The sequence below is a fragment of the Saimiri boliviensis genome, chromosome 1, assembly GCF_048565385.1.
Source record: "Saimiri boliviensis isolate mSaiBol1 chromosome 1, mSaiBol1.pri, whole genome shotgun sequence".
In the NCBI taxonomy this organism is placed as follows: Eukaryota; Metazoa; Chordata; class Mammalia; order Primates; family Cebidae; genus Saimiri; species Saimiri boliviensis.
The window spans coordinates 168,833,760-168,846,049 of NC_133449.1; the positions used below are offsets into that span (position 1 = coordinate 168,833,760).

The 12,290-nt window shown below is 33.6% G+C and overlaps 1 protein-coding gene across 18 annotated transcripts in view; it reads left to right on the forward strand.

Moving 5' to 3' along the window:
* Positions 1-12,290, forward strand: part of ANKHD1 (ankyrin repeat and KH domain containing 1) — a 139,487-nt gene that overhangs the window by 61,101 nt on the left and 66,096 nt on the right. For 14 of the 18 annotated variants that reach the window (XM_039462116.2, XM_039462188.2, XM_039462347.2 and 11 more), the window contains 2 exons: positions 3,124-3,180; positions 11,367-11,454. In XM_039462116.2, the coding sequence (XP_039318050.1) occupies positions 3,124-3,180; positions 11,367-11,454 (145 nt within the window). Of the gene's footprint in view, positions 1-3,123; positions 7,927-11,366; positions 11,455-12,290 lie in introns of those variants that run through there. The other 4 variants (XM_039462241.2, XM_074380338.1, XM_003933892.4 and 1 more) reach the window with 2 other exon arrangements.

A 12,290-nucleotide genomic window follows, 5' to 3' on the forward strand; every position in this document is an offset into this window, starting at 1 on the left:
CCAGGAGGCAGAGGTTGTAGTAAACTGAGATTGCATTACTGCACTCCAGCTGGGGCAATAGAGGGAGACCCCATTTCAAAAACAGCAACAATAACAACATAGTGTGCTACAATTAGCCCTATTAATTGTTCCCAAAGCTTTGGTGAACTGTAGAAAACACAGGAATAAAATTACTTTCTGGAAGTGTGTGAAGACACCATTTACAAATAGATTTTTAAAAATCAAATATTTAGTCAGCATCTATTGACTTCATTCTGAAGGACATGGAGAGTAATACATCTTCCACCACAGAATTTTCATGAGTTATTTTAATATTCTCCTGGTTATACATTTACATTCTGATTTATGACCCTGTTTCTCATAGTTATTTAAATATATATGTGTGTATATATGTATATATAATATTTAAGTGGATTCAGTTTGTACATTACTAGTCTTTCTTTCTGTATAGCTTCATGATTCCTGAGTTCTCAACTTGACTTATCTGTTGGCTGGCTAGTATTAATATTTTGGTTTGAATTTATTCTCCCCCTCAAAAAAAGAGTTAATAGGTTCTTGCATATTTTAGAATACTGTATATTGTATTTACAAATGAATGTAGCTCATGCATGAAATTATTGAATCACTTGTTCTTTCCCCTCAAAATTTAAAACCCACTATATTAGTGTCTTCTGGTACTGAATATTGCCAATGCCTGCTAGATTATTCCCCATTATATGTAAGTGACTCTTTTTTCTGTCTGGATTATCATAAGATTCTTTCATTATACTTAAACATCTGTGATTTCATCAGGATATATCTTGTGTTAATTATCCTATATTAATTTTTCTTGGGAAATAGTGAATACTTTCTGTCTGAAGATTTTAATAAGTCGTCTTTAATAAGCTATTATCGTCTTTTATTTTTTTAATTTTTATTTTTTTAGTGGCCACTGTGGGGTAATACTTTCTTTTTTTAACAGAAGATTTTTTTTCTGCTGTGTTTTTGACGATTTGTTTTTCTATTCTATTAATGTCCTTTAAGATACTTACTATTTGGCCGGGCGTGGTGGCTCAAACCTTTAGTCCCAGCACTTTGGGAGGCCAAGGCGGGTGGATCACGAGGTCAAGAGATCGAGACCATCCTGGTCAACATGGTGAAACCCTGTCTCTACTAAAAATACAAAAAATTATCTGGGCATGGTGGCGCATACCTGTAATCCCAGCTACTCGGGAGGCTGAGGCAGGAGAATTGCCTGAACCCAGGAGGTGGAGGTTGTGGTGAGCCGAGATCACGCCATTGCACTCCAGCCTGGGTAACAAGAGTGAAACTCCGTCTTAAAAAAAAAAAAAAAGATATTTACTATTCATATGTATGGTCTCCCTCATCTCCCTTTTTGTATTTGTATTGTCTTTATGTCTATTATATTTCTTTGTCCTTTTCTTCCGCATTGTTTTTTAAGCCTGTTTGTTATCCAGGTCACTATTTTTTTTTTTTTTCTGTATACCTGTGTTTGCTTTTTTTTTTTTTTTTTTCTTTTTTAAAAGAGATGGGGTCTTGCTCTGTCCCTCACGCTGGAGTGCAGTGGTATGATCATAGCTCACTATAGCCTTGACCTCTCAGGCTCAAGCAATCCTCCCACTTCAGCCTCCTGAGTAGTTGGAACTACAGGCACACATTACCACACCCAGCTAATTTTTTTTATTTTTATGTTTTGTAGAGACGGGATTTCACCGTGTTGCCCAGGCTAGTCCTGAACTCCTGGGCTCAAGCGATCTGTCCACCTTGGCCTTCCAAGTTACTGGGATTACAAGTGTGAGCCACCATGACCTGCCTGTTTCTACTTCTAATGTGGTTTTCATGGCTTCACTGTTACAGGTCCCTTAATCTGCAAAGCTTGGGACCAGAAGTGTTTTGGATTTTGAATTTTTTTTTTTTTTATATTTGCAGAATATATACCCACTGAGCATTCCTAATCTGTAAATCCAAAATCTGAAATGATCCATGAGCATTTCTTTTCAGTGTCATGTCAGTCAAAAAGTTTCACATTTAGGAGCATTTCATATTTCAAGTTTTTGGATTAGTGATGCTCACCCTGTATTTAGTTTCTTCTGTTCTTCTAGCTCACTTTCCAGTCTTTTGTTATATCACTTTGTTCAGCTATTTAAGTAAAGATCCCTGTTCTCTTTAATTTATTTGAAGATAATGGGGAATATTTTACTAAAATTTTATTGTTTGTTTGTAGGAACTTCTTGATAGGTTCCATGTTGGATACTTTGTGCTTATTATTCGTATTTGAATGGGGCTTGCTATTTATTGAAATATGAGGTGGGGTGGCAGGGAAGAGGAAGTATGCCTTAACAGTTAGCTTTTTCAAATCATATAGTTGTCTGGAGATACTTTCTTACTGAATCTATACCATAAGAGCATGCACTCTCCTAGGGTAAGAACATCATGTAGGTAGGAAATTGGAATGACTTACAATGAATCCTCTAGGCTACATTTCTTTATTTGGAGACTTAGTTGACCCTGGTCAATGACTGAAAAGCTTATTACTGTTTTCTGAGTTTCCCTGTCTCACCTTTGGATAGTTTCTCTCTTTTGTTAAGAGTCTAGATTAGAGAAAATACAAACATTCCTTCACTCGAGTTCTTTGAAGGTTTTTGTTTTAGTTGAAAAGTATAAACCCTAATTACATTTATAATGAGGGGAAAAGCTGTTTAACTATTTATCGTACAGTGTTTTCCTCCATCTTTGCAGCTTCTGATATTCCCAAATCTCTTGATTTCATTATTTTCTTTGGTTAGATATTTTTTAATGTTGCTCTGTTTTTGTGGCTTTAGTTGTATTTTGAGACAAAGGCATGAATTTAAATAATTCTGCAAAAATATTTCTACATATATTAAGGTTTATGTTAAAGGTTTTTTTTTTTTTTTTTTTTGGTAAAAAACCATATTACCATCCTCTTAAAAAATTTATACGCTGCTCCTAATATTATGGTCTCTACAGATGAGAGTCTTTTTAGTTGAAGATCCTGAGTTAACAAAGCCCAGCATCTCAAGTATCAGTCACAAGGTCTTCATGGCCAAATGTGATTTTCATTTTTGGAATAAGATCCGTGAGTTCTTCTTTTTCCTTTCACAGGACAAGCAGGAGGACATGAAGACTATTTTGGAGGGCATAGATCCGGCCAAGCATCAGGTGAGGGTGGCCTTTGATGCTTGTAAGCTACTACATAAAGAATAGATGTTGTAGGTAACCAGAACTCTGGATATCTGATTCCAGCCAAGAAGTTCCAGGACCCTGCTGGGTGACAAAGGAAATCTTCTTCAATTAAAAAAGATTATGAAGTCCCAATAAAAAGAGATTTGTATTACTGGTAGTTTGTTTCCTTAGTCTTCTTTCTAAGTGGTATTCCTAAAGAAAAAAAAAAATCTCTTAGGTGAAAATATATTTTCTTATTCAGATAGTTCCTTTGCATTCTCCTTTGCTGGGAGAGTTAGTATACTGCAGAGAGAAAGTCTCAGTAATAAAGTTTTTTGATTCAACTTTGTTCATCAAAAATCTGAAATTCAGACTTAGAGTGATATTAATATATTGGATTGTTTTAAAAATAATCCTCAAACAAAAAATTGAGTTTAGTGAAACATTTACTTTATCGCTTATGCCCTAATTTCTATAAACTAGAAGTTTAAAATTTTCTTCTTAAAATTGTCTCCTATTATCTCATTCTGAAATTGGTTTTTTAGAAGGTGGATATTTTTTTTTTTTTTTCTTTTTTTCTTTTTTTTTGAGACGAAGTTTTACTCTTGCCCAGGCTGGAGTGCAGTGGCACAATCTTGGCTCACTGCAACCTCCACCTCCCAGGTTCAGGTAATTCTCCTGCCTCAGCCTCCTAAGTAGCTGGGATCACAGTCGTGCGCCACCACACCCAGCTAATTTTTGTATTTTTAGTAGAGATGGGGTTTCACCATGTTAGTCAGGCTGATCTCGAACGCCTCACCTCGTGATCTGCCCTCCTCGGCATCTCAAAAGTGCTGGGATTACAGGTGTGAGCCACTGCGCCCAGCGAAGGTGGATATTTTTTCATAGGAAACATTTCTTTTGGAAAAAAATGTGAAGTTTGTGCCCAGTGGTTTTAAAAGTCAAAAAAAATTAATATCCATGATAATCCAGAGATTTATTTAAAGTCAGGAGCAGTTTTTAATAATTTAAAGTTAGGAATGAATTGTGATTGGATCACAAATAACTTAGGCCATCTAAATTTCTTAATACTAAATCCCTCTTAATCATGACGCTTATTAAGTGTCTTTATCATTGGCTTATTAAATACGAAGCTGTTTTATTTATTCTGTTTGGGTTTTTTTATTTCTTTTCTTTGAGACAGGGTTTTACTCTGTTGCTCAGGCTGGAATGCAGTGGCACACTCTCAGTTCACTGCAGCCTCCCCATCCGGAGCTCAAATGATCTTCCTTCATTAGCTTCCAAAGTAGCTGGGACTACAGGCGTGTGCCACCATGCCCAACTAATTTTTTTTTTATTTTTGTAGAGATGAGGTCTCGCTGTACTGTCCAGGCTGGGTATATTTATTATATTTTGAAGTAAATAAGTAAGTTTGTTTCACAAAATATGGTGTGAACATGTGAGCTTCTACTCAGTTTGCATGATATTACAGGCACCTATCAAGAGTATAAAGCTGAGTGTTATTTCCGATAAAAGTAATTCTTTTTCCCTGGATTTGTTAGAGGAAGTGTAATTGTCAGTCTTTCTAGCTGCAAGTCTCAAAACTTGGGATTTTTTAAAAAATTAGTTTTGCAGCCCCATGTTTACAGGTTCAGATTCCGTAGATCTGAAATGGGGAGTCTGCATTTGAACTAATATCTCAGGAGATTCTCACAACCAGTTCTCCATATTTTACACTTTGAGACATTGCTAGAGGCTATACAGATTATTCTGCATCATTGTTGAGTTCTGTTCTTTTTCCATCTTTGGTTTATAATCAGCCATTCTTCCTTCATCCAAATTGAATAAACTTGTTTTTCTCTGTTACTTGTGATTTTTAGAAAACGTGCTAAACACAAGCCTTAGGAACAGTGCCTTTTAACCTTTTTGCCATGTCGGTTCTCCTGAGGGATATGAATCCAATCAGTGATAGTAGATCACTAAGGTAATGATTAATATACTCTAGTGGGTTGAAAGAACATACTCCCCATGGAGGAGTATCGGAATCCTCTAGTACATACAGTATCCAATAGCCTCCCTCCTTTTCTCTATGATTTTGGTCACTCTCTCTAGAGAATGCCCTCCCTCCAACTCCAAAGACATTGCCTTGTGGTATAGTTGAATCCTTAAATATGTCTTGGGTGCCCTGTGGCTGTGATTTTTTTTTTTTTTAAGAGAACTTATTTTAACCAAAATAAACAATTTAAAATAAAATTTTGTTATGTAAAGCCAAATAGAAAGAAATTTCACATTTTTTCTTAGTGCTCATTCATTGGAACCGTTTTTTTTTTGTTGGTTTTTTTTTTTTTTTTTTTTTTTTGGGAGATGGTCTCACCCTGTTGCTCAGGCTAGAGTACAATAGTGTGATTATAGCTCACCGCAGCTTTGAATTCTTGCCCAGGCTTGTAGCATATTTTTCATAGATACATTTTTAGGGGGCGTATGAGCGCTAGTAATCCACTTATCAATATATTTCAACTGTTAGTAATTACCTTATCTTAATAAACTTTAAATGTGACCTTACCTTCCACTTTTTAAATACAAACTTTTTAATTAAGGAATAGCATATATTCATATTGTTAACTTTCACTACTTAAAACCAGGAAATTTTGTCAATTTGTTAAAAATCTGAAACTACCTACGAAATACACAAAACTCCTAATACATTTCTTTTTAAGCAAAGTTCTCTCTCTCTGTGTTATTGTGTATTGAATGAGTTCTTTTCAGCTCTCTCCAGGTTGTTTAAATATATGTACAAATGACTTCTAGTCAAGAAAATAAAGTCATTGTTAGTATATAGAAAAATGAATCTAAAGCTGTGTAGTTGTGCCCATAAACAAGATTAAAGACCTTCATGGACTAGAAATGAAGCATGGATCCACAGTTTAAGCTGTAGTCCCAAGGAGAATTAAGGGCTAAAAAAAAAATTTACAATGGGGGCTGAGATTTTAACATGTACAGGAGAATAGAAAATGAATGCATTTCACATATAGTAGGTCAGTAGATCCAGTCTACTTGGATAAAGCAAGGAACTGGGATCTTACTGCCCTACTTGTGAACTAAAATTGATTGAAAAAAAAAAAAAACTTTGAGCAACTATTTAGGGTTATGGTTAGAAATTAGCAAATTGTCACATCCAGGTTGTATGTAAAAACCAAAACAAACCCAAAAAAACTAAAAGAAGGGGAAAAGGGAAATTGGCAAATGGTTGTTAGTAGAGGGAAGAAGCAGAGACAACTGTGTAACTGAAAACTTGGAGGACAACATTCTTGACTTAGGGAACAGAAGTGAAATATCTCTATGGGACAAGAACCTTAAGTGTTCAGAAGCAAAACATCTGCCTCTGAATTGGACTCCAAGAGCCAGACTGAGGCAACTTCCAAAACGTCTGATGAGAATGGGTACATTTGTGGATGGAAAGGATCCAAAACAAAACAATGCCCATCAAAATGAATTTTCTCAAATAAAAAATAACAAAGCCAAAGAGCAAATCTTGTATCAAGAAAGATAGCCAAAATATAAGCAAACAAACAAAAAGCAAAATAAAATACACACTCAAGGAAATGGAAATAAACTTTAATCTTGAGAATTTTAAACATGTTTATTTTAAACTATGACCAAAAGCCATGAAACAATATGAGATAATAAAGCAAAAGCTGATAATTATGTATTAAGAACAGGTGGATTTAGAATAAAACAAAGGAAAATTTTGGGGGGAAACCTCAATATATAGGGTAAAACAGCATATTAAACACAGTTGAATAAACTAGTGAATGAGTAAGTGAGTGATAAAACAAATAATACAGTAAAATATATTTATAATAGATAGAAAATATGAAAAAGAAACTGAAAGAAAGAGAATAGAGTAAGAAGCTCTACCATATATCTATTAGAAGTTCCTGAATGAGAGGATAGAAATGGAGGGGAGAGGAAATGTTTGAAGAGATAATGGTGGAGAATTTTCTAACATTGTAGCTAGATACGAATCCTTGAGTGAAGAATCGTATCTGTCACTAAGCAGAACAGATGAACCTCTGGAACTTTAAGGATGATGAAAAATGCCTTAAAAGCTACCAGAGGAAAAAAGCGCATTACCTACAAAAGAACAGTCATCAAATTTTTGACATTCTCATCAACAATAACAAATTACAGAAGATGATGGGAAGTAATATCCTCAAAATAGCAAGATAAAATAACACAATACAGAATTCTGTACTTAAGTATTATTCTAGAAAAGGAAAAAGTAAACATTTTCAAATCTACAAAGAATAAATAAGTTTACCACTGTCAGAACCTTGCCAAAAGAACTACTAAAAGATACATACATCAAGAAGAAGAAAAGTGAGTCCTGGAGGAAGGTGTGGGATACAAGAAACTACGGTAAGCAAAGAAATTGATAAAACACAAATACAAGGCCGGGTGCGGTGGCTCAAGCCTCTAATCCCAGCACTTTGGGAGGCCAAGGCAGGCGGATCACAAGGTCAAGAGATCGAGACCATCCTGGTCAACATGGTGAAACCCCGTCTCTATTAAAAATACAAAAAATTAGCTGGGCATGGTGGGGCGTGCCTGTAATCCCAGCTACTCGGGAGGCTGAGGCAGGAGAATTGCCTGAACCCAGGAGGCGGAGGTTGCGGCGAGCCGAGATTGCGCCATTGCACTCCAGCCTGGGTAATGAGCAAAACTCTGTCTCAAAAAAAAAAAAAAAAAAAACCACAAATAAAATGTTTGAGTTTAAAAACCCGAATTTTAGTGTTTAAAACCAAATTAGTACTAAAATTCTAGAAAACAATAGCAGGAAATTCAGAAGGATGTGTTAGTTTAAAAGCCATGCCAGAGTCTTTTTTTGTTGTTCAGAAGGAAAAGGTACTGAGTAAAGCTTTTTTTAAAAAAAGAAAAATAGAATAGTAATCAAAACAAATATAAACCTATTTAACTCAATTGTTAAGGGAAGAGACTTCTGAATTAGAGTCAGAATCGAAATGTAGCAAATGCTGTTTGCAGGAGACAAATCTAATGCAAAGTGACAAGGAAAGGTTGACAATTTTACCAAATGTTCAAGAAATAGGTAATTTCTATATTATTTTAGCTGTTCTCAAGAACAGAAAAACATTAAACTGCACAATATTTAAGTTTGTAGCCTTGGAAAATAATTTTCTGTGTTTATGAAGGGAAAAAAATTAGAAACAAGTTGTATCCTAAAATTTTATTGTTATTGAACAGTTAGTGGCTATATGACTAAATCCAGTATTCATAAGTAATACGATGTATACAAATTTGATTCCATTATATACACATATACATTGATTCCCATTATATACATACACACGTGTATGTATATACATATATATTCCCATTATTGATTCTCATTATATACATATATGTTTCCATTATATATATGTATTCCTGTTATACAGATGTATTCCTATCATATGTATATAAGGGGAATCAATAATGGGAATGTAGTGTATTATATGTGTATATAATGGGAATCAGTGTATTCCTATACATGTTCATACATATATGTATATAATGGGGATTTTCCATATATATATGTATATACACACACACATATTTTTTGTTTGTTCGTTTTTTCTTTTTCTTGCTTCAGAGCAGGGCTAACCCATAGGGAATGTGCCCAGAGTAGCCTGATTCCCATTTTACAAGAAGGATTTAGTAGTCAGATATTTCAGGGCAAATATTGTGTGTTGTGGGATATACATTATTCATTTTAACACAAAATGTTGTGAATTCACAGTTGTGGCATTGTTTTATCAAATATTTTTTCAAATGTAATTATGTTATTCAAAACCAAAGGAATGAATGTATATTTATTTATAGAAAGGAAATAAAATAGATAGCTTTTCACCCCTTTTATTTAAGGAATTAATATGTTGAATTTTGAAACGACTTGGTGTGAGGATATTGAGACTGCACTTTCTGATTTCTTGTCTTTTAACAACTATGATAATATTTTAAATATACAGAATTAACAGTTATTTTTAAAAGTTTATCCTAAATCAGGGCTGAAAGCATCGAAATAGTTTGTCTTTGCCTTTACTCATGGGACCTAATTATGTTGATATGTGTCACTGCCAGGCTTAAGAAATAACAAAAGGAAAAGGGTAAGGAAAGGATAAGTGACATTAATAATGCCCAACTATGTTCTAATAATAACATAATCAATGTCTTACTCTAATAATAGCGTAATCAATGTCTTACTCTCAGGTTTAACTACTACTATTAATTTCTTGTTTAATTGACTTTCCTTTCTCTTATTTACCTAGTAGAAAATAATAAAAACTTTAAACCTCAGTGCTATGAGAGGGAAGATTTGAGAGTTCAGTTATGCTTAGTTTCCTGTATGATTAAACAATATTTAATCACTCCATTGTTTTAGGCATTATATGTACAGTGGCGAGCCAGAAAAGACAAAATCATTGCTCTTATGGAGCTTACCATTTAGTGGAGGAGACAGGTTAGCTAATTATCTTACACAGACTAAAATGTAATTGCAGTTTATGAAGGACTGGTTTATAGAGATGTATGTCCATAATAGGAAGAGTTATCTCGTCAGGAAGTTCAGGGAAGTCTTCCTTGAGGTGTAAAGGATGAAAATGAGTTAGTGGAGAGAAAGCATTACAGAGAAGAGAGACCAGTACCAGTATGTGCAACAGTTGTGAGGCAGGAAGGGAAAAACAAGTTGCTAAACGGGGAATTTATTTCCAGGATGTGGTTGCTTGTAATGACAGTTCAGAAATAAATTGGATAGAAAAACTGGACAAACAACTTTCTAGGTCTTTCTGAGTGAGATCTTTGTGATATGTATTCTGTTTTATTTGAAGCAAATTGCCAGAATGTTAGATTTACCTAAATTTGAATATGAGTTCAAGATCTATTCTAAAGCCAATTTATTTTGGCATTATCTATAAATATTCATTTTTCTATAACCTAGAGTTAAAAGATTCTTATTTAATTAACATGTATAACAATTAAAAAGTCAAAGCATAAGGTAGTTTTTTTAAGCAGGTTATTACTACACTATCAAGATTTTTTTTTTAAACCTATTTTAGGGAAGAATTCCTGTCATTTTTCTGTGAGGTTTCCATTGGGTTGACAGTCTACTCATTTCTCATTGTTATTTTGCCTTTTGTAGATCAATTAACACATATAGTTAACATGGAAATAAACTAAATTGTATTCTATTGGGAGAGCATATTTTTAAAATTGATCATATGGTAATTAAAGAATTTTCAGATTTAATTAGATTTTCAGAGTTAATTAGAAGAATATAGCTGAAATAAAGCCTTAACTTAACCACCAGTCTCTATCAGGTTTTTCCTAGTAACAAAAGAGAACCGGAACAATAGAAATTTGTGTTTACATACAAAGTGAAAGAAGGGATAGGTAAGAGAACTTTTCAAGGAAGCAATTTATAAACTACATTTTAATACTTAGATGAACGTAATGAGTTCATAATTCTCCCAACAAATAGTATTACTCACCATATAAGCAAGCTCTTTTTAGTGGCATTTGATATCATGCATGGTTAGAAGCTGTTTTATCATTCATTCCTCTTGCTGGCAAACTTCCTAGAAAGAACAGTCTTTCTGCTATTAGGATTTGTATCTTTTGCCTTTGACTATTCATGTATTTAATTTTTACTTAAAACAAAAATCTACACATTGGTGTATTTTTCTTCTTTATTTTTCCTTTACTCCTAAAATACCATAGTGTTTTTCCTCAGGGATTCATTTGCATACTTTTATAGAGCCTTTATTGACTTCTGCTATAAGAACAAGATTCTTCTAATCACTTCACAGGACTGAGGTTCCTTTTTCATAATCCAGATAAATAGTCAGGAAACATCTTTTAAAACTTAGAATTAGAAAAATGCAGTGATTTCTCTTTGGGAACCAAACTAAACATGATCTTTAATGGTTATTATTTGCTGTGGAAAACTGAACTTGCCCTTAAAAAGTTACATTATCTAGTTTGGACTGAAAATCCTGTGTATTGGGGGAATTGAAGTAGGTGGTGTAAGTGTCTACATTGAGTAAGTATATTAAATACTCATTATTTCTCATTTTATCGGTACTAAGTTTTTTAAATAGTTGGTTAGACATTTGGTATTGATGGATTATTTTTTCCATTTTTTTTAACAGGAACATGAATCTGAAGGTGGAAGAACACCTTTGATGAAAGCTGCAAGAGCTGGTCATTTGTGCACTGTGCAGTTTCTTATTAGCAAAGGTAAAGAAAGAGCAAGTTATCATTTCCAAGAGGCTACAGTTTATAGAAAAAAAAATCCTAAACTGTTGCAACTTATGTTATGGCTACTTTACATACAGTAAAGTATTCTTGCCTTTTATTGTTGTATTTTATTTAGTAAGCATGGAGTTTGTGAGTTGCTTACTGGGAATTTTCTTTATTAATGATTTTGAATTTTAAGTTTTCATTAACCAAACAACATGTGGTTGCTCCCAAAACTTAGAAAAGCCAGATGTAAAATGTCCAACTATGATTAGGTGGATATTCAGCAGCTTTTTGATAAGTCTGTTCTCCTGGAGATGTGGGTGGAGGACAGAGAGGAAATCTGCTACTGTGGTACTTGTTTGTGGTACAGTTGAATTAACTGAGTTTGTAAGGTTCTTATTTATAATTTTTATATTCCCTTAGAAATTCTATTATTAGAATTATATATTTAGGCAAAAAAATTCAACTGATGAAGAATTAGTTTAAGACTGTTTACTGCAGAAAAATAAAATGCTTTGGAACCAGTGTTAGTTTAACCATATGTAGTTGTCATATGATGAATCAAAAATGGTAATGTCAGCAGTTTCATTTGGTTTAGCATAACTCTTCATATGGTGTCAGAAATACTGTGGCAGCTGATGAAACATCCTGGGATAGGATAATAAAAATGTAACGAAGATTCACTCAGGTAGTGTTATGCTATTAAGATAAAAATCATATTTATATTCTAATAGATTTCTGACATTTAGTGACATTAAAAATGCAGGGTAAGATTTTATCATTTTATTTATTTTATTTTGAGATTGAGTTTCACTCTTTTTGCCCAGGCTGGA